Source organism: Periophthalmus magnuspinnatus, chromosome 11, assembly GCF_009829125.3.
Source record: "Periophthalmus magnuspinnatus isolate fPerMag1 chromosome 11, fPerMag1.2.pri, whole genome shotgun sequence".
Classification (NCBI taxonomy): Eukaryota; Metazoa; Chordata; class Actinopteri; order Gobiiformes; family Gobiidae; genus Periophthalmus; species Periophthalmus magnuspinnatus.
This window is the reverse complement of record NC_047136.2, coordinates 17,926,282-17,952,202: the sequence shown is the minus strand read 5'-3', so window position 1 is coordinate 17,952,202 and position 25,921 is coordinate 17,926,282. Positions and strand designations below refer to the sequence as shown.

At 37.7% G+C, this 25,921-nt stretch overlaps 1 protein-coding gene across 1 annotated transcript in view; it reads right to left on the bottom strand.

Moving 5' to 3' along the window:
- The window catches only part of thsd7aa (thrombospondin, type I, domain containing 7Aa), a 187,420-nt gene that overhangs the window by 59,384 nt on the left and 102,115 nt on the right, over window positions 1-25,921 (bottom strand). Inside the window, exons 6-9 of the mRNA XM_055225510.1 lie at window positions 23,988-24,143; window positions 19,591-19,794; window positions 8,887-9,081; window positions 3,488-3,728 (exon numbers count right to left, since the gene is read on the bottom strand). Of these exons, the coding sequence (XP_055081485.1) occupies window positions 3,488-3,728; window positions 8,887-9,081; window positions 19,591-19,794; window positions 23,988-24,143 (796 nt within the window). The remainder of the gene's footprint in view (window positions 1-3,487; window positions 3,729-8,886; window positions 9,082-19,590; window positions 19,795-23,987; window positions 24,144-25,921) is intronic.

The window sequence follows — 25,921 nt, the reverse complement described above, 5'->3', positions numbered from 1 at the left end:
TAACTGTTGAAAAATTAGCAGAATGGCTTTTGCCAACATGATCCAAGTTTTTAATTTTATAATGAAACTATATAAAAATGGAATGTTTTTGAATAAATAACACTACAGAAAACTAGTCTTTAAACACCACAATAGTATGTACTTATTTATTCAAACCAGCTACTGTTCTGTTCCAAACAAATACTTAAACTACTACAGCACTACTGCCTTTTTAATTTTGCTTAGTTTTGTAGTACTATTGCAAAAGTTATAATTCACATATATATTCCTAAATATGTATCACTTTCAAATGTTTATGCCAGATACCCATTATACCCATTCTTTCATTGATCTGAAGTATCCATTGTAGAAAAATTACTAGGTACATTTGTAAATACAATCTACAATACATCATTATTTTAAAGACCATTTTTATGGCAGCATTTCTGTGACTATCTGCATCTGTTTATGAATTCAATAATCAAAACAATAAGTATATCAACTGGATTCCTTATACAAGTTTGCTTGTAGTGCTGCCACAACTTGATGCTCATCTATAAAACATATCCAGCAATAGCTGCAGTCCTACATTGGCAGGAAACTTATTGGAAAACTATTATGTAATACAGACTGCCTTATCTATCTGTGTCTTTTATTAGGATGTGAACTTCTGTGCTCCCTCTTGTCAAAATGAAGACTGTCACCCTGGCACACAATCACCCTACATGAAGCTGATGGGGATCAGAACACACCAGAACACATGGGAATCTTAATCAAAGACATAACTATTAAAAAGGACTTTGGGCCTAAAAAAAGGACCTAGCTATGAACTCAACATCACATACATCTGATCACATGATGTACACGTTGAGAATTTTCTCTCTTGTAAGTGAATACAAACTGTCAGAAACTAAGTTCAAGGACTGATAAAGTGAACTATATTGGCATTTACACATCCCTGTGCCATATAATTTTTACAATGAAATTCGCCATTTCTTTATAAATATGCACTTTAACAAGTGAACAGACTGTGTGAATTGATGATTGTGTATGTTTGGTTTGAAGCCATGAAAAAAACTTCTTAATAAATGCTCTAAAATGATTTTGATGCTGCCTTTTGGTTACTCTGGGAAAACTGTGCTTGTTTACTTGGGAGATACTTGGAAGTATTGCATCAAGTGGTAGTTCTTTTATTTATATGTAATGGTATTCAATAGGCTTTACCCCAAAAGATTAAGTAATTACAAGAGAAAGTTATTTCTTAACATTTACTTAAGTAAGTTGTGGTAACAATATGTAATCATATTCAATAGGAACTCAAGTTAATTGTGTGTATATATAAAAGAAAAAGGTTCCTAACTATTGCTCAAAGATATTTCATGTGACCACTTGACATAATATTTTTTAAGTAAATCTGGTGAATACATTTTTTGAGTGTGGGCTCGTACTCCTAACCATAAGGATGGTTCAAATAGGGTCTGGGAGAGATCACAAGATTATTCAAACATGCATGATTGACATATACAACCTCTGCAGGCATGTTTTTGATGAGGGAATATTATTATATGGTAAAAAGGCTTAAAACAGTTAATTTTGCATAATACTCCCTCTTCAGGAAAGACATTTGTACTTGAAGTAAGAAAATAATATTAACCAACATATTTTGACTTATTCTGTTTTGCCTATTATCCCTTACAAAGCAGTGGTGGCCGCAGCTGTCCCAGGCCTCACATGTGAGTTTGGGGATAAATAAAGACACATTCATTTCCATTTCGCAGTATGGGGTCTGGCAGGAGGGCCGTGCTGCCGGGATAATGCCACCGTTGCGCTGCATAAATAAATAGATAATTGATGTTTGGCGCAGATGCCTGGAGGGAGCTCAGAGACCCAGATGCTAAAAAACTGTTAGCTAAAGCAGCTCATCAGTGCATACCTAGGCTACAGGGAAAGAGGGAAGGAGAGGAGGAGGAGGAGGAGGTGGAGAGAAAGAAAGGAGACAGGGCAGAGGAGAGATGAAAGTTAATTATGCAAACACCAAAAGAAGAGCCAAGGAGGAGTGGAATATGCTTACAATGCACAAAATACACTGTGTTTGATTTGTACTTGACATATTTGAAATAAGTATAATTTGTGTATGCATTTATGTTGCAATGTTCCTATATTAAATTGTTACACTTGAAAGACAAATGTGCAGATTTTTTATTTATTTTTTTCCCTTAAACAATAATAATAATAATAATTCTGATGCACTCAAATCAGTTCATACTTTAACTGATAATTGTGAGCTTGTTCCCATTCGCAAAAATACAAATAAATAATATGATATAACAGTTGTGTATTCGTTCTCAAGTCAGTTGTCCAATCTGAAAGACAAATTCACTCACAGTTTGCTAGGTCCTATGACTAAAACAAGTTTTCAATACAAAAGGGCTCTATATGATATAGTATCATATCAGAGTATATGGACAGTACGTAGTTCAACCTTGATTAAAAAAGAATATGCTAAACATTTTGTATCTGATCCATAAAGTATTACACACCCATCAGTTTGTTATTTAGTTTAATTTTAGAGCATGAACAGGAAATATTCCAATCACCACTTGCTCAAATCTAGGCAATAATTTAAAATTTAAAGTGAATTTAATATGTTCTTAATCAACCTGGAAAAGGACTAATTTGTCCCAATGCTCTTTTATTTGTGCTGTGAGCCAGAATATGAGAAGTCTGCCATCTGAGTTGGAAGTCAATGAGGAGCTATTGGTCTCCTGTTGACTCTAACACTGATAATCCCAAACTCTGCCAAATTGTAGTTGGCTGCCACCAACTTTTATTATGATTTTATGCCAAATGGTTCAATTATTTTCTCTGTAAAACTTGAAGCTTTTGTTACAGAAAAACTGAATCCTTTTCACAAGAGCTGGTGAGTGATGAAAATGGAAAAAACAAAACATACAATTCTGTAATTCCCGAAAACTTAATTTGAAGTTAAGACAATTTGTGTGAAATGTTATGCTATTAGGACACAAATTCATTAACTAAAGTTATAATTTAAAGACACATATAAGGCATTAGTTGCATTATTGGCCATATTGCTTTTGAGTATCGGCACTTCATGTTTTAGAACTTAAAATAATGACCATGTATCAAACTATTCATTATTTTTCAGCTTCATTGCTCTCTGTACTGGCATCTGGTGTAGGGTTCCATCTATTGGCAGCAGAGGGAATTACCATGGGGAAAAAACCTAATCTTGACCAATAACAAACATGCCCTGATGTGATTTATGGATTTAAAAACTGCAGAGGGTTTCTACCAGTGATGCAACAATCCTGGAGAAATGGTTTAATGACTGCTAAAAGGCAAAGGACTTTTGACAGAGGATTACCGAAACCAGCATGAATGAAGCAAAATACAATGGTTGATGAGGTAACAATGTAAATTTTGCCTGATGTGTCTCTTAATAATGTCTGAATTTTTCATTTTTTCCCCTGTTAAACCAAACACTCACTTTTTTGGAGGCACCTGTCCCACATTGACCCGTACACAGATGACCTTTCGTGTTTGCATGCCGATGGAGCAGGAGTTGTCGTCGCCCCTGGCCCTGCCCACAGAGGTGTTGCCTGCTGGGATAGAGGAGTCCTCGATACACTGTCCCCATGGTCCTGTCTGCCAGTGGTACACCGTACAGGGATGATCATTACAGCTGCGCACCTCCTGCAGACTGCTGATGTTTGGACACTGGATACCACCTGAGGAGGACGACGGAGAAGTTAGTACAAGTTTTATATATTTGGATGGGCAGGATTTAGATTCTATTAACAATAGAACAACTGAATATGCATTTTTTCTTTGGTCATGGGGTCACACTTGGACACATGTATGAAAATTGGGACCAACAAAACCAAGACCAGGACTAGAAGGGGAAAAAACTAATACTATATCTCGATTAAACTGGACTAAAATAAGGACAAGTGTGAGGATAAGTGTGAACGCAGCCAGATGGTAGGGATCAGCGGTCTCTATTCACTGTTTTCTCTATAATTCTGAACCTTTGCATTATTTGTTTGGGATTCGGTCTTTAAATTTGCCATTATCTGTTGGTTATTACAAGCTATTTGAGAAAGAGCCCCTGGAGTGTCTCTATTGAGATGTTATTGTTTTAACTTGAATATTCAACAGCTAACTGCATGAAGACAAGTAGGAGATGCTATCAAGCGAGGGATGTTGGAACAATAAAAATATCCATAATTAAATAAATGCTAGGGAGAAATTGAATGCTCTATTTTGGAACAAGCATTTTAGTGTCTAGCTGAACATTTATTGAACTTATTGGAAAAATTGCTTAAAACCTAGAAACCAGTCTCTGCACAGCTATATACTGCCAATCTGTAGTCTATGTATGAGCTTTGATTTGACTGAAGCTGGTTGGAGAAGGCAGCGAGCTAAATAAGGACTAGCACGAGATAAAACACGGGTGTGTGGAGGTTTGGACTGACAGAGGGGAACTGACACCGGGGGCAGCGTGTCTTTACATAGCCAGGAGCAGTGATATGGGCCCAGGTGTGGAGGTCAGGAGATGACCCCTACGACACCCACCCTGGTCATTAGCTGCTGTCACCTTGAGAAGAGAGAGCTCCTCAGAAGAATGTCACCCATTAGCGGCGGACACATGGCTTAAGCAGTGATGAAGCACCTGGCTTTGTCTGCACTAATGCCTTTTGGACCATTTTCACTGATAATGTCAATAGCTTTTTTTTTTTTTTTTAAAGCATTAAAAACGTAAATTTATTGATAATGTTGTTTTGTATTTGGTTTATTTTTTCATAGGGACAGATACAAAAACATTGACTGTAGCACAGCAGTCCGATGCAGAATCATAGTGCTCATAGGCAGAGGTAACTTTTATGGAGCTTATTATTAAGTTCAAACCAAGGATTCAGGCCTTTGATTGACTACTTACATTATACCCTTATTGTAACTGCCTAGTACTATTCTCAAAATATTTAGTGGATTTGTTAGATCAATTATTTTGATTAAAACAAATAAACATAAATTAATATTACTTGTCACAGTGTTTAAAAATTGCATCATGGCATTTAGACAATTGGTATTGAAGTTTAATACAAAAAGATTTCATTTCAATTATTATTTAGTTTGTGACGTTCTAAAACACAAGACATGTTTAAATAATTCTGTGTTAAAGTTTAACGTTTTTTATTTAATTACCATTTGTTGCTGAGGTTCCACAAGGTTCAGTCTTGGCGCCTACCGTTTTCATACATATTTTGAGAAGAAAGTTATATAATGTAATTTTGAAAGTATCAGAAGTAGTATTAGCAATGTGTCTAAACATGCAGACATGGACAACAGAAACATACTGGATTGTGGCAGGAAGGCATCCAAACAAAAAGTTTCCTTGCTTCACTGAAAAGTAGTAAAAGTCCTTTGGGTGTAATGTCCTGCACTTTGCTCCGTCCTTTGGAAGGCCATTCATTACACATATTATTGGAATTCATTACCACGGCCATTTGTCAGACTGGAGCCTCATTACCACAAGAAGGACACACCATTGTTGCTACAATGCTTAATTAAATAGTTAATGAATAAATATTTAAGCGCTACCAATTACTGTGAACATGCCTTTCCTGAGATGGTTTTCAACTAGACGTTATCTTAATTTGTTCCAGACTCTCCAGTGCGTATTATTTGCAGTTTGGATAATGATGTTATTTACTTGGCTCAGTCTTGTCAGACGTTAATCCCTTTTGTAAATGCAGGTGCGTGTCTCCCCCTGAATAATTAGCAGATACAGTATCCAAGTACAAGCAGACATGTGACCACATTGAATGAAAAGGGCAGTAAGTCAAGAATACAAATGTCTATGGACTGTCTGTTATATGGCTGGACATATCTTAAGAGAATTATAGTGGAATTAAAAGATATTGGAAATTACCTCATAAATTGAGTTGTAAGTATATTGAGATGTTTGATTTAAGTTTCATTCATAGATAAGACTGACAATGACAATTATAGTGATGTTAACTAATTGGATAATGATTTTTTTTTTTTTTTTTTTTTTTTTTTTATATTTTAAATAATTTGGCTATAAATATGATCACATTAGCAAACTATATGTAAGATTTAGATTTTACATTTCATAAGCATGACCTATCTGTGTCCCCAGATATGTTCAAATCAACCACAATTTTAATCTTTATTTATTCTTCATTATAAAAACATCGGACATGATGGCCAAGTTGTGTATGTTATAATTTTCTGTTTTGGTTCTCAAGACAATTATCCAATCAGAAAGCAGAATAAGCCTCACATGAGTCTATCATTTGGGGTTGTCAGTTTCAATGCTAAAATTCAGTAAGTTTAAACTTAAAAGGACTCTCTCTGATCTGAGTCCTCACTGTCTAAACCATATAACGCCAGAATTCTGTTCTGAGCTTCACATGAGGCATGGCCCGTCCATTTACTGAGAATGAGAAAAACCTGTATGTGTACTGTATACAACCCAGGTTCAGTTGTGACTGTAGTTCCTAGTTACAGGTAATTATTATCAAACAACAAATGTTTTGCCTTTTTATTAGATGGACACAATATGAAAATGGCCAACATATTCATCAAATCAAACTTGAGTCTTTCATGTCTTTTTAAAGTGGATTTTTAACATTTTCATAGACTATCTTAAGGACACTTGAAGATTATGTCAAACCTCCAAGCTTCCACAAAATCCACCTAAATGTCAATCTTTATCTCTACCTTTTACTGTCCACCTGCTACCTTCCATTGCAAACATCTCAGGAGTCTCTTTAATCCTCTTCACTTCGAGAACGCTCTGATCTGCTCCGCCCACTACTCCTGTTCCTCAGCAGATGGTTAGAGGGGCTTTCCATTTACAACCTATACCACCCATACTGTAGCACTCCTCGTCAACCAGCATCAACGCCTAAACGCTAACTTAAAAACATCACAATCTGGCGCGTCTTGCATGTACTAACTTCCTTAACACTAGAATCCATTATGTATGAGGGAGGCATGTATGCGGTCTGTCCTATGCCAAAAACAACATGTATCGCGCATAGTCGTCGGAAAGGGAGGCGTGGAAGTGAAAAATTCTGATGATTTGCCAAGAGACGCTAACCATCTGCGAAGCCCCACTGACGAGCTTTAGCGAGAATGTTGGCGTGATTGGCAGTGTGCAGGGTTGGCTAGCATCCCAATGGCACGTACGCTAATTCCAAAATCATTTAGATGTCCATTATGCACCTATAGGGCAATGGTCTTCTAATGTTTTTCAGTTTAGTACCCGTGGATTTATGTACAGCAGGCTTATGTATTATTGCCAATTTTTGCTAAAGCATTTGCTATTAAAAAAAAAAAAATACAGGGCTGATCAACAGGGAGTTTCAAGGGCCTATGTTCAAAGTACATATTAGCTGCTCATTTTCTAAAAATATGATTGCAAGGTTCAAGGTTTGGAGATAACGTTTATATTTATTATTATTAATATTGGACATCTGAAAAATAAATTCTACAATTATTTATTTTAATGGATTTTATTTATTTTTATTTTTTTATAGTTTTATTTTTTCTAATACAATATAACTTGCACTGAGTAATAAATTCAATGCATGTTTTCCCAAATTTTAAGGAATCAATTAGAACTATATCCTTAACACAAAATTACAGCTAATGCCAAAGCAAAAGGGAGGAAAATGCTAAGTTTGCAGATTGCTAGGTGATTGCATCAAGGTACTACTTTCTCTAGTCAATAACTACATCAGCACAAAACATGTAACCGTTAGCATTGTGGCTAATAACATCAAATATACATGTACCAAAGATGGGCCTGATAGATGACAACAGGGATGGACCTTGAAGGAAAGCAAAGGAGTTGAATTTTAAGGAAGAGCTTTTCTGAATGGTGACGCTAGGCCCATTATGCTAGCTCTCCTTACCCTGCATAACGGTAACCCACGCCACAACCTTGGCTGTCGCTGCAGAGGAACACACAGAATTATTCATTTGACTCTGACATTTGGCTTGCGGTGCAGACAAGGAAGGGAAATGAGATGAGTAGCAGCAACAGAGGGTTCAACAGACACGCCACAGCTTCAATATGGGACCAGTAATTAGAGTATTATTTCAAGATAGAATAACCCATATTTTTGGACTTTCAATGTGATGTGGAGGTAAAAATACTAAATAATAATAAAATAAATATGCGCTTATACCGATAGTCTGGGCAACATTTTAATTTTTAATTTTATTTTTTTTCTGAGAGAGAGATTGCAGATGAAAAGGTTATCAAAATACAATTGCTTTTATTAAAAATCCAGCCCAGTTCGTTTGACCTGCTAGCTAAATGTTGAAAATGCATGCTATATAATACAAAAGAGTGAGGTATAATGAGAACTAGAGGGATCATCGCCTGTAACCCGTAGTTCCTTTGGCATATTGTGGGTTTTTCTTTGAATTAATTTTGTCTATGTGACTTTTTTGTACTTGTTCTTTATTTAATGTCCGTGTTCAACCATACCAATGTGAATAAAACTTGAAAGATTTTTTTTATTATTTTATTTCTTTAAATTTTGCTAATTAAAAATATAAATAAATAAAAAAAAAAGTTAATAGAATCATTATTAATGGTTACTGATGTGCAAACATACAGTAATTCTGCATTAAATATAGACCGGTGACATACTATGGTGAATGTTAATTTTCCCAATTTTGTGTCTAATCTTCTGTATATTATTGTGCTACTCTTTTGTTGTAATTGTTTTGTTGCTGTAGAACTAATTTCCCCTTGTGGGACTATAAAGGATGTTGAGTATGTTTTTATCTTTTATGAGTATTTCCCTCTTGGCCGCTGTACAAATTCTTAACCAGTAAACAAACCTTCTCCAGCATTGTAGGCCAGTATGGACCTTGCCCTGGTCTGCTTGCCCTCAGTGTTCTTCCCAGAGCAGGTGTGGGAGCAGAGGGTCCACGGTGTCCAGGGACTCAGGGCACAGTCTTTTGGGCAAGGCACTTCGCAGATGGCGGGCATGGGCAGGATGGCATCGCGGCACAGCTGTCTCTGCACAAATTCACCTGCAAGCAAGCACACACATCTGGGTTAGAGCACAAAGGGGCTTAAGGGGGTAAACATGCAGAAAAATGTGTGATATTTGGCAGAAAATCAAGCGAATTTTGGAAGCATTCAAGTTGTGGCAGTAGGGCAGTTGGTTGAAAGGGTGCCCAACAACCAGATAGTGACCGGTTCAAATTCCCCTTAGTGCTGTTGTGTCTTTGGTTAAGACACTTCATACACTTTACCCACTCCAGTCACAATATACAGTATTTGGCTGGTTATAACAGGTAGAGGTAAAAAGGCAAATTGCTGGACGACTGGTTTTCTGAGGCCCCTCTAACTGAATATTTCATAAAGTGAATGCTGGGGGGTTACATCGGAAAGGCATCGGGTATAAAAAATAAAAATAAAAAATAAAAAAAAAGTCAATTGAAAAGCAACTCATAAATAGCTAGAAGTAGGATGTATAGTAAAAATGGGAGCTTGTACACTATTTAAAAAAATAACAAATTAAATGTATCTACAAATCTATTTTTGGGGTTTGAAACAAAAAAAAAACATGAATAAGGAAAAAAAAATGCTAAAGAAATATTTCCTAGATTTAACAGGAATTAACTACGAATGCAATCCAAACTATATAAGAAAATGTTATATGATTGGTCAGGCTGGTTCCCTAAACCTAATACCCGTCTATATTCACCACGATATGTATCTGGTAAATACCTACAGAGAGATTAACCTGCACAGATTATTTCCAATGGCTTAAGGCAAAAGATGCTCCAGTGAGGGGGCGCTGGTTTACATTCATGCTTCCCATTCAGAGAGTCGTTTTCTGGGCATGGTGGGCTGCTGATGTGGCTAGTATTGATTTGATTCTCTGGGCTGCCCTCAACCTCACCCATCCATCCCATCAGCGGAGGAGCATATCTGTGCAAAATCTCCGACAGCAGGCAGAGAAAAGGCAACCGGCTGCATGGTGGAATGACACGCTACGCGCCCTGGGGAAAAAATAGATCTATTTTCATTTGAAGGAGACAACGGCAGATCGATACGTGGCAGAGTGGAGAGAGAGGAGGGGAGGCCACGTGGTCCTGTGGGGTAGGGGGGTTGGGAAGGGGTGAGTGGGTGACAAGGGATGTCCTGGTAGATGTAATACAAGACTTCCATGTCAGGGGAAGGGTCATTTAGGAGCTGGGTCTGATGGGGTTTATGATGCCACTTCCTAATTTTGGAGTTAAAGATGTGATGTAATATTTATGTTACTGAATGATTTAGTAGTACAAAATATATGTTACTAAACATTTTTTTATTTCACATACATACATACATACACATATATATATATATATATATATATATATATATACACATATATATATATATATATATATATATATATACACATATATATATACACATATATATATATATATATATATATATATATATATATATATATATATATATATATATAAAATCAGTTCAACAGGCAGTCTATCAAGTAGTCCATTATAAATACATTTTATACCGTATTGTTCTCTTCTGACAAATAGCGATGGACCTACATTTCATAGTGTAAAGTGATGGATTATTAATTCATCACCTGTTATGAAATGAAGGGCTGAGTGAAAAAGTGTATCTAAAGGTTTCAAAGTAGAGGCTGAAATCTGCATGTATAATACATCTCTATAATCCAGTACAGAACAATTTATTTTCTGTAATTGAAAGGAATAAAATATTTGATTCTATAATAAAATGATAATTTTGATTTTAAACTGTTACATAAATCAATATATGTATTTTAAAGGATATATTTTCATCAAGCCAAAATGCAAGATATTTTTAGGTGATGACACTTTCAATCAATGTACCATTTAGTGCATAAAGACTGTTATCTGCCAGAGGTTCAGATTCAACATAGTCAAGATCTGAAAGATCACCATTAATATCCAAATCATCAAATGCAGATAAAGTGCTTATTAAAAGCATCACATCTTTCTTATTTATAATGTACAATAGCTGAATCTAATACCATTTTGGTTGGTAATGTATGAATACTAGGTTTTAAGAGGGACCTTTCTGTCCTCCAGAACTTTGCCGGATTCCCATGATTCACTAACATGGAGTAAGACATTTTACTAAATACTGATAAAGACCTATTTCTTTTTTCTTTTTTTTTAATGAAAAATGGCCAGTCCAAAATCTATCTAGTTGTGTGTGAAGTTTTCCAGGCAGCATTTATTTTTCTTTCTTTTTTCTTTGAGGTGCATGCCAGTCTGCAGTTTCATTAAATGTATTAATAATAATTTTTAAAAAAGGCCATATCAGGGTTGGGGAATAGTGATATTAGCCTGATATCACTATAATAAAGGTCAGAGATGAAGGTTTGCTCATTGAAATGTTTATATGATGTTCTCACCTTTACTCACAGATGTGTCTTTTTAACTTTTGTAATTCGGATACACCCAACTGGACAGTGGTCACTAAAATCCAGTGGGAAAACAACACTTTCCTCATAATTATGGGGTTTTCAGTTAAGATTATATCAATGAGTGCCTTTCTTTAAATGTGTAGGGTCAGGTCTAGTCTGAATATAAATTAGTTGTGTGACATTCAGTCATTGCAGAGGTCTTTCAAAGGTTCAGACTCTTTCCCCAGCCAGTTAATATTTATATCACCCATTATTAGGACCTAGTAATTTTCAAGTTCAGAAAGCATCATGAATAGATTGCTAAGAGCATTTTTGGGTTCTGAAGGTCATTTACATTTAACAGACAGAGACAGATATTCAAAACATCTAGTCTTTGAGCAGGAGAATAGAAGTGAATCGCTTTGGCACAAAAAATCCCCCTCCCGTGTCTCCTGTTCATGGTAGTTCCGTGATAACATCTCACTCCATATCTGCTCAACCTCCACTCAGCAAGCCATTGACACCATCAAAGGGACAATTTTCCTTCCTGTGTGCAGCGAATCAAACGTACCTTTCCGAAACTACCACGTCTGTTTCATTCGCTTGCTAGCATCAAGGATGAGATTTTGTCAGTCAGAAGTAATGTGGAAGAAAGGCAGGCCAAATGCGAACTGACTGAGTGGAGCGCGCTAAGCTAATTTAATTTACCAGTAGGTTGAATAGAGCGGGTGCTAGCGAGGACGCCCACACCTTTTTAGTGGAGTGGCTTTTACAGAAGAGAAAAAATGAATCCTAAGTGAAGCAAAGTCATTTTCATTTGCAGGACTGAAAGGGAGGTTTTATTTTGGGAATGTAGTTAGTGTGGACTTGCTTTGAAGAAAAATGTTAAGGTTTATTCTTGATGGTTCATTAGAGTACACAGTTTTAGACACTGCAGCCCAAGAGGGTCATGAGCCAGAGAGTATGGTAGAAATTTCACTTAAAGATACAATAAGTGAATTTTCTGATGGAACTTCTGTCTGCCACCTGCTTTTCTCTGTTTTGATATATATGTATTTTTTCCCAGACAGTCCCTTTTACCTTTTTGTTGAAAATCAAACACCTAAATAGGACCACGCACGCTCGTACTGATCACAGTATCTTTTCAATCAATCTTAAAACTTTTTTGACAGTGTTTGCTAATGTGTGCATTGTGTCACCACGGTAACTGTTAATCATTCCCTCATAGGCATACATGTAGAACACCCCTTGTGTGATTTCACTGCAAAATATCAATAGATGTTACGGTTTTGCCTAGAACCTTCCATATCTAAACTCCTCCCTTTGGGGTTGGACTCATTAAACTCAGGTTAGGATAAAGCCCAGTGTTTAAAGCCAGTTCCATCAATTGAAAATGGCTTCTGGATGGGACCTGAAACAACTTGACCGCAAAAACATGGTCCAGATCAAGACTGTTGAAACCATCTCTACAGAAAGTAATAACATTTCCATGGAGACAAGCATGTGACGGACCCTGCATCAGAAATTTCTCCATCTGTTATTGCTTTACCTGGTCCCCAAGTGAACCAAAGTATCTGAGACAAGCAGGAGGTGCCACCACGCCAGGTTACAGATGAGGTCTGTGGAATGGTGAATATAAAGTAAAGGTCTTATTTGTTATACCTTGAGTTGAGTTTTAGCTTAGTCTTGGCCTAGATCTCCACATTTACATTGTCTCAAACATGTAACAAGACTTTCAGTTTGTATGTTTAGTTCAGTCCAGGTGTATCCAACTCTACTGAGCAAATAAACATCTAAAACAAGCTAGTTCAACGTACATACCTCAAAGTAACCAAATTTGCAGCGTTACTAAAAAGCCACCACTTATTTGCTAAATACTATCTTTCCCAAATTGAATTCTGACTGCCTCAGGTGTCCTCCTTCACTTCCTCCGTTACCGCAACAACATGTGTCAAGGACAATATCTGCGTAATGCTTTGTGCGAACGGCAGTAAAGATAATTACTCTTGTAGAAGGCACCGAAATCTAAGCTAGGAGAGGACACTAATCAGTGCTACAACAGCACGACACCGGAACAGTCAATGGGAGCTTGATTAGGAATATAATATGGAAAGTTATGGCCCTCCCTCTCACTCTCCTACTGTCCCCGGAGCCCTAATTAGAGGCTGCAACATTACGGTGTAGGAATCAGCCAGTCGTAATTGTCACATACCCACATAAGTCAAATTCAGAGGAGGAAAAGCAGCTAGCAAGATGGAGTTTATATGTTTACATCAAAAAAGTGATTGAAAACTAGCCAGCGAGACATATGACGCCATCTAAGAAATGTTTCGTTAGTTTACATTTTACAGTTTTATGTTGTGATTTCAGATGGAGGGTCGATGTAACTCTACGGGTGATTCGTTGTTTTTGAAAGAAATCTGAACAGAACAACAACTTTTTGAAGGTTATCATTATTTATTAAAGAGTGGGTCAACAAATCTTGTGGCTTAAAGGTGCCGTATGTAGCTTTGTGTATGATTCCATGGAAATAGAAAGTTAAAACCATACTTTGGAACAGTCTCCGTGCAGATAGAAGAGTTTTATACAATACTGTGGAAGACTGTAAACATAGGAACATTTCCATGGAAACAAGCAAATGGATGCCCTCCTACAGGCCAAGTAAGAGTCAGATTTGTGGAGATGCAAGGGCAGTAAAGTAAGGATGTGAAAAAAAAAAAGAAGAAAGAAACATACATTTATTTGAGGCAATTTTTTGGCTAAAAATTTACATACTGTGGCTTTAAAGTCCTTTTACAAGTTTTGACATCAACCATGCATGTGTGTGTTTTTTTTTAATTTATTTTTTTTTTATACCAAACTGAAACTGAAATATCACTTTAGTTAATTTATGTTAAAAGAGAAGACATACATGTTCGTGCATGTTTTTGTTTCATATAGAGAGTCCCACAAATTACAGAGATATTAATTTGTCTTGTCATGTCAACCCAATATACTGTAGGAAATCCGATGGGGGAAATGGAGTACTTGGACAATACACAAACTCCTCAAAGTGTGTGAGTTTGGGGTATTAAACCCACAACCTTCTTGCAGCAGTGTATGCCACTATTTTCTTGGACTGTTGCAGTCTTGAAAAGTTAATTAATATCTACTAAATTTGCTTACCACACGCACATCTACCATAATAACTGTATATTATAGAGGTCAACAGTTTTACAGCATGAGTGGGAGGATTAGGTCTAGAGGCCATATTGCAGATTACTGTATAATAAGGGTACTGTGTGTATCTAACTGCATCACTCAATAAGATAATGCAAATCCATGACAAACCTGTAATACATCTGTTTGGAATTATGTTATGTTTAGGGGATATCTAAATAAACCAGTTTTCAAAATAAAATATTTCCTAATTATAGCTTGCAGCAAGACCTAGGCTCAATACGGAAGAATACTTATTATTTTAATCTATATATTAAAGCAACACAGCGTAACTTTTTGGTGGCACCACTTCATCTGCCTGACTCCATGGAAACAGAAAGTTCAAACCATACTTTGGAACATTCTCCACATAACATTCATGGAACATTCTATCTAAAACAATACAATTTCCATGGCGACAGGCAGGTGGAGGATCTTCTCTAGGCCACATTTGAGTCAGGTTTGTGGAGATGCAAGCACACTCGCAATAAGGATACATGTTTATTTTTGATTTTTTTTTTGGTGGAGTAAAAATATCCATAATAAACAGCAACATAAAACATAACAGTGAGGTTTTGTTAAGTACAGTATCAACAACATCTGATTATACTATTTTCTTTTTATTTGGTTGTTTTTACTGTGCTAGCAAACTCAAGCTAGCTCCATCATAACTTTTCTACATGCCTCTGCTAGTTTGCTATAGAATATTTAAAGTCATGAGTCTCCCGTCTGACACGGTAATAGTGACACATCCTCCATTTCTTATTACTAGTGAATCTATACTTAACACTGCAGATAACTATAATATTTCAAATGAATCATCCAATTTTTCAAGCTTATTCACCGTACTTTTTAACCAACAGCTATATACATTCACCTTTATGGAGAGAAGGTGACAGACCCACACAAGCTGGTATTAATAACTTTATATAACTTGGAAGAACTTGGCACTAACAAGTTGAAGCACTAAATATCACTCACAAAACTTTTATTTGATATATTCATGTCAATTTAACACACTGATTATACAGCAATACATAAAGTCAAGATAGCTGAGCTAGCTGATTCTTCGCATTGGAAATGGACACAGCTGAATTGCCAAAATTGTGAAGGGGAGAGAAAGGGCATTCATAGAACAAATTAGGGGTGATAGGTTGACAGGTAAGGCAGGCCGTGACTGGCTGACAGTGACAGACAGGTGACACAGGAAGTAGGTGCCTGGAGGAAAAGTCGCATGCCAGATCAAGTTGTCTTAAAGAACTTAAAAGGTCTGTACCCATTTTTTAGTTACTGTAAGTAGTAAAAACTGAAGTTAAATCTGTCTACTGGACAAAAAGTTGTAGGAGTGAAGATGTCTTGCTGCTCATCCAAGCCGCTTCTTCTGTTCTGAACTGAAGAAGCGGATCAGACCTGGACGACTGAGGGATTACACAGACGTTATTGTAAGTAACACATTTTACCTGGTGCAATATATAGTACAAGCATCTACTGAGGCTGTGCACTGTGTGAATCTAATTATAAGGCCTTTTTTTTTACAGATCACACAGCTAGGTCACTAGATCACTGGTCACAGCAGTTGATGTTAGAGCAGTACTAATAGTATGTAACTTTCTGGAAGTGTTACATCACCTGCATGATTCAATGGAAACAGAAAATTAAACCCATAATTTTCCATGGAGGTAAATACACTTTATGCCATATTGTACAAGATTATAGCCAAAGGAACAACATTTCGATGGATACAAACAATAACCCAAATAAGAGTTAGGTTTATGGAGATGCAAGCCTGCCCAAACTAAGGGATGCAATTTTGGTCTAGTTTTGGTTAAAAGATACGTACTAGGGCTTTAACATTGTCATGATGATGAATTTCTTCTTTGTCCCATAAAAGTTGTGAAAAGTTGCTTAGAAACTCATTGCTATGAAGAATAAGAATCTGTCAGTTTGAAAATGGTACAGCAGTTTCCCAACCGGGGGGTATGCGAGCTCCTGCCAGGGGGTAGTTAGATATAAAAGAAAGATGGAACTGAAGAGCACTTGTATCTAAAAAGTTCTTAGTAATGTATTTCACATGCTTAATAATGTTTCAAGAAAATGAAATAGCTGTTATTTGCTACAATAGTAAAAAAACAAAACATTGTTACACGATATAGGGAGTACTCAAGGGTGTGAAACAACACACTGGGGGTACGCAACACAAAAAAGATTGGGAACCACAGTGGCACAGCTCCCACAGTTCAGGATTTGCATATCCACAAAAATCCTCATCCAGCCTGCTTTTATGTGCTTCTTCATTATAAAACGGATCAAGACAATTGCTGTTTTCCAACTCAAAACCCGTTCCAAACACTATTGTATCCATGGCAAGAATTCACATGAATGGAGTGTAATTTCAAAATTGCACTCTCTTTGAAATTCTCTCCATGACTTAAAAAGACAAATCTTGTTTCTCTGCTTCACAACAAGCCCATACAAAAACACTTTCTCATTCATTACAACTCAAGACAAGGATGCTATGCTGTTTCACCAGTCTGTGAGTTCATATCTCTAACTCCGCAGCTATTGGCCGCTAGCCTGTTCATCACCCATGGCAACGTTCACACACACACACACACACACACCCACAGACACACACACCGACACATGTACACATGCACACACACAAAAACAACGCTAATTGCTTAATAGAATAGCAGCAAAACTACAAGCACCAATTACTACATTGGGCGGCAGTTCAAAGTAAGGCCAAGCTAATCGCTATAGGAATCTGCAATGAGGGTTAGCGGTTAGCATCGTGAGGTAATTAGTGAGATAGAGTACTTTGTGGATGTCGCAGAGCACAGCATAAAAAAACACCCGCTTTTTTTGATGGAAATGTTAGCTAACAACACAACCAGGGATGTGATTTGTAAAGATGAATAGAGGAATGCAAAGGTGACGCCCACGTTAAATGCAAATGTATAAAGTGTAAACGTTTTGCTGTCTTTTTCTTTTGTTGTGGAATAGTTGTTGCCTGAAAATTTCACCTTTTGAAAGTTGTTATTAAGCATGGATTTGGTCAAGAAAAAAGTTGTATGAAATTTGAAATCAAACCCAGAAATGTTTTTCAGTAAACTGTTTTATAGCGTAGCATTTCTCACCAACTGAACATTCGTTTTTACGTTTTTAAATGTATGCTAGATTTTATTATTGACTAAAACAGTTAAGTTCACTCATCTCCCTCCACACCACATATTCAAAGACCATCAGATTCATACACTAGGGACAAGGTGGAAGGGTCTTGCTCAACAGTAGGAATAGCAGAGATCTAATCGACAGCTTTCAGGTTTATTTGACAAGTAACTTTATATCCAAGAAACTCTGAAGGATACATCAAATGCAGATAAGTAATTTCCCAATGGGGAGCGAAAAAACTGCATTAAAGGATCTGTGCCCAGTTTTAAACCATGAGTGAAAAACATGTGTCAGAATAAACCGAACAGAATGATTGGGGTTTTTGGGAGGTGGTGCCGTGTCTGAAAACACATGAGGCTTTTTGCACTTCTGTGGTGAGTACAGACAGATCTCTGCTGTGTAACTGACAGAAACTCTGCTGTAAACTTTGAGCAAAAGCACGAAAGCTACAACGAAAGCAGAGACAGCTCCGGTGCTCAGTACGGCAGAACACAGGCTCCTCTCCTGCTTTCCTCTGCTTTTCCTCTAAGAAATGCTATAAGTAATCTGCAGAGGAAACTCATATTTAAAACACTGCAAGTTGTACTAAAGCCTTTTTAAGAGCTGTAGCCCTTTCTAACTACCATCAACACTCACACACACCACATTCATACTACACAATGAGGGTGAAGTGCCTTGCCTAGGAACACAAAGACAATTTTGCCACTGGCCCCCGCTTTGGCACCTGGTATTTGCAGCGTTCTCCTGTCCAAGTCCTAACCAGGCTGAGCTTCTGTTGATCTTTGTCCAATATTAGCCAACATTTACTTCAATTGTTGGTTACATCTGAAGAAAAGACATTTCTGATCATCGAATAACTGCATTTTGTTACCACCGACATGGAACATATCATCCAGCCGTCATTCTAGAGCAGGCGCCATCATAGAGAATAGATATTGAACCGGTGCTCTTTGTCTTGTAGCCTCTAATGAAGACTTATGTTCTCCCACACAGCCAGCCAGCAATTACTGTCAGCGCACACAAACTCAAAGTGTCATCATGGGAGAGGGAGCCAAGACAATGCGCTATCACTCCTCCACGGATGACATCTTCTGATCACTCTTGATAGGCAGAAACACAAAACATGTAATCTGGGGTAATAATACGGGCGTAGTAACAGATATGACTAGCATTTTTTTTACCGTGTGTCAATAATGATTGTTTTTTATGTATAAATAATGTAAGCAGGGAAAATAGGTAAAGGTAATTCTACTCTGTTAGCATCTGCTAGTCACAATGCGTTTTGAGATCTTAACAGACTGAATCTATTTGTCAAAGCACAAGTCCTTGCTGTTGCTGTTTTAAATACATTAACAGAATTATAAAATGGTTAATAACTTACAAAAATATCTAGCATATTATTAATATGCAAAATTCTAGTAATGTAATAATAATGACAGTACTAATCTTGAAATACCCCTTTAAAGATAGTTAAAGTTGCAGTTCTGTGCATTATTTATGCTGTACTTGGTGGTAAGCCACTTCTCTAGTCACAGCTGTCCTGGGTTGACTGACAGAAACGAGACAGCCAATCTTCACCACCAACTCCTCCGACCACCATAAATCACTCGCATATACCACACAGACACGGTGAGAGTGTTGGCCAAGGACACAACATGCACTGCTCCCAGTGAGGTTTGAATCTTGCCATGTATATATAGCACAAGTTTTGCGAACTTAGCATTACTAATATAAAACCTGTACTCACCGTCACTGTTGACACACTGCACTTGTGGGTTCTGTGTTCCTGGACCGCACGCCTTCTCGTTGTCAGGCACACACTCTTCCAGGTTCACCACCAGCCAGTCATAGCAGCTGGGGTCCTCACATGGGATGGCCTCCACCAGGTGAGGACAGTTCCCCATCCCGCCTGTAGGGTCATTCACAATCTTCCTCTTCCTCAGTTTGAACCCTGCAAGACAGTTATAGTCAAGTCAGTATCTGAACTTGAATAGTTTAAATAGTCAATGCTTATGGACAGGGTTGTGCAAACCAATTGAATTTTAATTGAATTGGTCCATTTACAATATAGCAATATATCCTTTGGCATAAGAGTAGAATTTTGAAGGGAAATAATAGTATTTTTTTTTATTTAAATTACTTTATGGCAATCATTAAAAACATTAGTCATTGACTTAAAAGAAAAAAAAATGAATACAAATCAAATTTCTCAAACACCTCGTAAAATAAATTAATAATAAAAAAAATAAATAATAATAATTCAACTCCAGGATCCAAAAAACACATATTCAACAGTGCATATAGACAGAGGACTATTATGCATGTATTAACCATGATGTCAGGTGTACACTGTTTCGGGACTCGTGCAGGTCCCGCAAGACTTAGAAAGTCATTAAAATCAACGTTCCCTGCCACACTGTCCTCGGTGGAGCGCGTGTGCAGGCGTAACATATGAAGAACATGTGAACTCTACACAGAAAGGCTTGTTCTCTTCAGGAATTCCCTTTTTCAAAATATAGTATGAGAACACAACTTACTTGAACCCTATAAAAACATTTTAAAAAGAGTTTAATGACAAGACCTCCACTCCCCTAATCACCGCCGGCGCCCCCTAGTGTCATCTGAACATGTTGTATATAACATGCACATTAACAATGTGCAGTCCCGGGGTGCGTTTGATGAGAACTATTATATTGCATTTATGTGACAGCCCATTAACTCCACAGTTGACAGAAACTCCGAGAAGTGCAATGATTCCGCTTCATTACGAGAGCTTTAATCTAAAATGAAGGAGGAGGATAATGTGTCTCTGCTCAAAACGGTCGCTGTCCACTTTAGCAAATTAACAATGGCGACAGTGCCTTCTAATGAGATTCAAGAGTGGGTGAGTCTGAATGAACTGGTCACCAAGGAAACGGCATTGATTTCCTCTGACGACAAACTGGTAAAGACAATTAGTTGGGATTGTATGTTCCTTCTCTTGTGTGTTAAAATGATTGGACTTTTGTATAGTAATTTGGTTAGACATCTTTGTCACAATACAATATACAGTATATCAATTGATAGAACCATGTAACACTTCATCACTTGCTGGGACATTTGATCTAGTGATGAATACCACTACAGTGTGAGCATACATTTCAAAGTATGCAAACACGAGTAAGCAAAGGCTAAATGTATACTTGTTTTGGTGTGACGATACATGCGAGACCTATTAAAATGATGGCGGCAGCACAGTGGCAAAGCATGTTTCTGTCCATTTCTAGGTGGGTTTCCTCGATCAACCCAAAACAAGCACAAGAACTGAAATCGACCAAGCTCAAGATCGGAAGATGGGTCTCTACCAGATTGCCCCAGCATTGAAGGATGGGTCAAACGCAGAGGACAAATTTCTCTACAGGGACAAAAAAGTGTACCTTTAACCTTATCATTAAAAATATACACAGAGTATTCTTTAACTGTCTCAGCTCTTGGTTATTTTATTTTTTCAAACGTGTGGAGAAACTGTGTCGTATATGTTGTTTATTCATAATAATGTAAGGACCGAAAAAAAAAAAAAGAAAATTTGACAATAATTTATGAACATTCCATTACACAAGTTACTGAATAAAATTTACCAATGCCACACTACATTCTGTTTATCTAACTGCTTTTGTTCTCTTAATGTGTCATTCACTCAAGGGCACAGACTCCTCGACCCATGTGCTTATAAAGGGCTTTGGGATAGGGGAGTGGCCATGGGGGTGAGTGTGAGGAGGCGCACCAAGGTGACCCCACCCCTAATCCAGCACCACTAGACCTCTGCTCTGGTCCGATAAGACTGGATCGCCGGAGTCCATGACAGTAGGGGTCGCACGCAGACAACCCTATCCCATCTTTTTGATTTTATTTCCGTCTCCCCCTCCGAGCATTATTCAATCAAACAGGTCAGCTAAACACAAACTGCCACGTGTCGAGAGCCATTGATGGAGGTTTTATCTGCGAGTGGGAGACGTCCGGGGTGAGGAAAGACATGGTGAGGGGAATTCAATTGTATCGGGCATCACTCACTGCTGTTATCAGCGGGGAAAGAGTTATGAATGGGCGAGGTACGAGATGAGAGACAGAGCCTGTCAAGAGCCACGAGCTTCATTTTGACAGAAGATGCAGGGTAACGGAAACAATGATCATGTACTAGATATGAGCACCAAGGACCAGAGACATAAAAAAAAAAACATAGCAAATCTATCTTTGTTTGATGATGAGTTCAGTGATTTGTTGAGATCTACATTTAGGAGAATTATTAGGCACTGGGAATACATTGGAATTTTTTTTTTTTTTTTTACTATGCGTCGCATAAGGTTGAACAATATGACAGAGTTGCTATTTTTCACAACTAAAACTTCACATCAGAATATTACTGCACAATATGTCAGGAAAATATCGATAAAGCATGACTGCAGTGACCAGATTTTCAAATTGGAAACTGGGACACACCCGGGTTGAGATGCCTTATGCTCATTTTCAAGCGTGGTTTTCTGTATTATGGCTAAATAAATGACAATATACACCACTGTTCCCATTGCAAAACATGTTTCCACCAATAACCTGGCATTGATTTATCTACAGGCACAGTACTTAATCTTAAAAACAACAGCAGAACAACCTCATTTTGCAGGTTTAGCAGAACAACCTAAACAAATTCCTCACCTACTTTATGCATTGCAAGCATCCTATTTATGACAGTGATGAGTTTAAAAACACTTTTCACAACTTTCAGAGACCAGATCGGAGTTTTGCCGTCACACTAAGGCTAACAACATCTAGCATACTGTTACGCCCCTCCTGATTATTGGACCAAAAAAAACCCCAGCATAATTAGATGAATACAGTGACAGTACACAGCAGACATATTTGACCTCAAGAGCTGCTTGCACGATATATCTGTCCTGGGAAAGGAAAAAAATGTGCTCAAAAGAATGGAAAAAAAAATCAAGCACTAGGCCTTTAATTCTTTGTCAGTGTCATGTCGTTCTTTCAGCTCTGAATCCTTAAAACTGTGTAAACTCCAGCACTAATCACACAGCTCTCATTTCCATAGTAAACGTTCAGAGGATGAGCAGTGTTAAAAGCTTGGCTGTACATACAGATAATGAGGAACAAGAAACGCGAGAGCCGGCGTGGCACCGTAGCACGTGCACAGGGAGACAGCCAGAGCGGCGGAATGCATAGAAAGAGAATTTATCAAGAAGATGCATTGAACAGAATACGTGGCCGTCCCCTTCATTTGAGGCGCTTCATTAGGGCAGAGTCAACAGGCATTAGTCACACTGCTGTCGTTGCGGCGTTCTGAAATGAGAGAGCAGAGGACGGAGGCAGAGGACGGAGGCAGGGAACGAGCCGCGAATGACAAAGCACCAGTGTAGAGAGACCTCCTCCAGCCAAACCAAAGTCTGGACTCTGATTAGTCAAACATACTGGGCTTTTTGTACAAGTCTTGGCCATAAACAAATCAGCTGGGCAATTTGTAAATGCATCCAAAGATTATTAAACTTCCAGATGTCAAAGATGTACTAGTTTTTGCATTACTGTACTGACAATTGTATGTAAAATAAACTAGGATTTTTTTTTTTTTTTATGTAATGAAGTTCAATTTGTTTTGCCCCAGTACAGTTATATTGTAAAAACAGTTGTAGCTAGCCAGTCGCAGCTAATGATAAACAATTTTACCCTCCCTGAACCAAGAAGTACACTGTTAAGGTACATTTTATTGTTCCTGTGGGAATATTTGTCCTCAGCATTTTATCCATCCTCTGGAGCAACCTGTCAGGAGCACTGGTGGGAGGATTTTACCTTTTGTGCATGTTTTAGGTCAGCATTATAGTGACAGCAAAACTCTGGCCTCTGAAAGTTGCTAAACATGCTTATAAATTCACTGCAGTAAATATATAGAAAGTGAGGTTCGTTTGGATGCTGCAAACTATTCAAAATGAACTAGTTTTAATTGTTTAACGTCATTTAATTGACAGCATTTTCAGTTTATAAATCGAGATTTAAGAGTGAAATTGGCTTTTGTTGTCATTAGCTCTTTGTAGAGGATAGCAAAATTAGCATGATAACACATTTTAGAATAGCCGAAACACGATGTCTGTGGGCGAGTCTTACCTTTCTTGGCCACTTGGTCCTGGCAGTTCTCGTAGGTGCAGGGTCCCCAGGCGCTCCATGCAGACACCTCACACTCCACCGGGCAGCTGATGTGGCAGAACTGGGTGGTGTTGGGGGGTATTCCCAGGCACAAGTCACTGTCCACTGGCCGGAGAGCTGAAAAGGCAAAAGGGTAAGGAACAATATCAGAAACAGTCCAACACAACCTTTTAGTGGTTTATTTACTACTTTTTACTACATTTCAACTACCGGTGCGGCTAGGTATCCAGCAAGAATCAAAAAGTGCACCGTTAGCATGCAATTGGTTTTTAGTCTCTAGGATGCTAAGATGCATTAGGAAAATAAGGAATACATTTGGACCCCTGCAAACCCTTTAAAATGAACTAGTTTTATTTTTTCGTTTTTTAAAACAGTAGAAATCAGGTGGATGAAGCCTTTCATAAAATCACATACGGTAAAGCATTTCATAAGTTTGTAGTGATCATTTTCTATCACCAGACCATCGCAGGAGACATTGCTGAAGAGTAGACTATATTTAGAATAGATAAAATGTGATTGCAAACCTTAAGGGCAGACTGATAATTAATAGTTAATGAGATTAGATTTTTAATTAAGTGCTGTATTGATCTGAGATTGTATCGCTGACCTGAGAGGTGAATTAGCAACAGCCAAAGCGTGTAAGATACAAAGCCAACGTTAACATAATACTTAATGTAGGGTTTGCATTACCATTCAAATGTAGAGGCATTGTAGAAGCTTTCCTTTGCTTAACACATAATAATGTCCATGTTCATTGTCATATAAGTGTTTAATGTATTTATATTATAATTTGCCTTTTATTTTTCTCCACTGTGAATTTAACAAACATCCCCAAATTATCTACTATTAAAAAAGAAGAAATGCAAATGTGTTTTTCAAACTTAACCGATATAACTGCTAACATTGATTACCTTCTTTTGGCTCGCTGTGGAAAGGCAAGGCAAGTTTATTTGTATAGCACAATTTGTACTCAAAGTAATTCAAAGTGCTTTACAGAACAAGAAAGACATTAAAATCACAATATAACAAATCAAAACATAAATAATCACAAATAATCATCATTAAATTAAGAGAAGAGTGCAGAATAAAAACCTTTCAGTCATATTCACAGTTAAACAGAACTGTTTTGAGCCTGGATTTAAACATTGTCAAAGTAGAGGCCTGTCTCACATCTTCAGGAAGATTGTTCCAGGTTTTAGCTGCATAAAACTGAAACTCTGATTCCCCATGTTTAGTCCTGACTCTGGGCACCAACAGGAGGCCTGTCCCTGAAGTCCTCAGAGTGTGAGATGGTTCATATGGCACTAACATGTCGGAGATGTACTTTAGTGCTGGTCCATGGAGAGACTTGTCACAAGCAGAGCTGCTTTAAAGTCTAGTCACTGAGCCACAGGAGCCAGAGACCTGAGCACAGGACTTATGTGCTCATACTTCCTGGTTCTAGTCAGGACCCGAGCAGCAGTGTTCTGGATGTACTGCAGCTGTGTTAAAGCTCGTTTGGAGAGGCCAGTGCGCAGGACGTTACAGTAGTCTAACCTACTGGAGACAAATGCATGGATAAGTCTCTGAGTCTGGTCTTGACAGTTTACCTTTGATTTTGCGATGTCACACTTCCTCAACCCACTTATTTATACAGTCTATGTGTGGAACATTCCTGACAAAGCAATAACATCTTCACCAGTCAAGCAGGCGGGCTACTCCTTAGTACCACCCTAATAAACCCCTCAAGGCAGTCTTCTCTATGCTTTTTTATAGTGTGCTGAATGGGAGGTGACTACGCAAGGTCAACCCTGCCATGATTAAATTACAGGTCAGATCTATGGAGAGGTGACCCCGTTCACAGTAAAAATGCAAATTTTTCAAGGTATTGCAAACAGAAGCAAACAAAAGAGCAT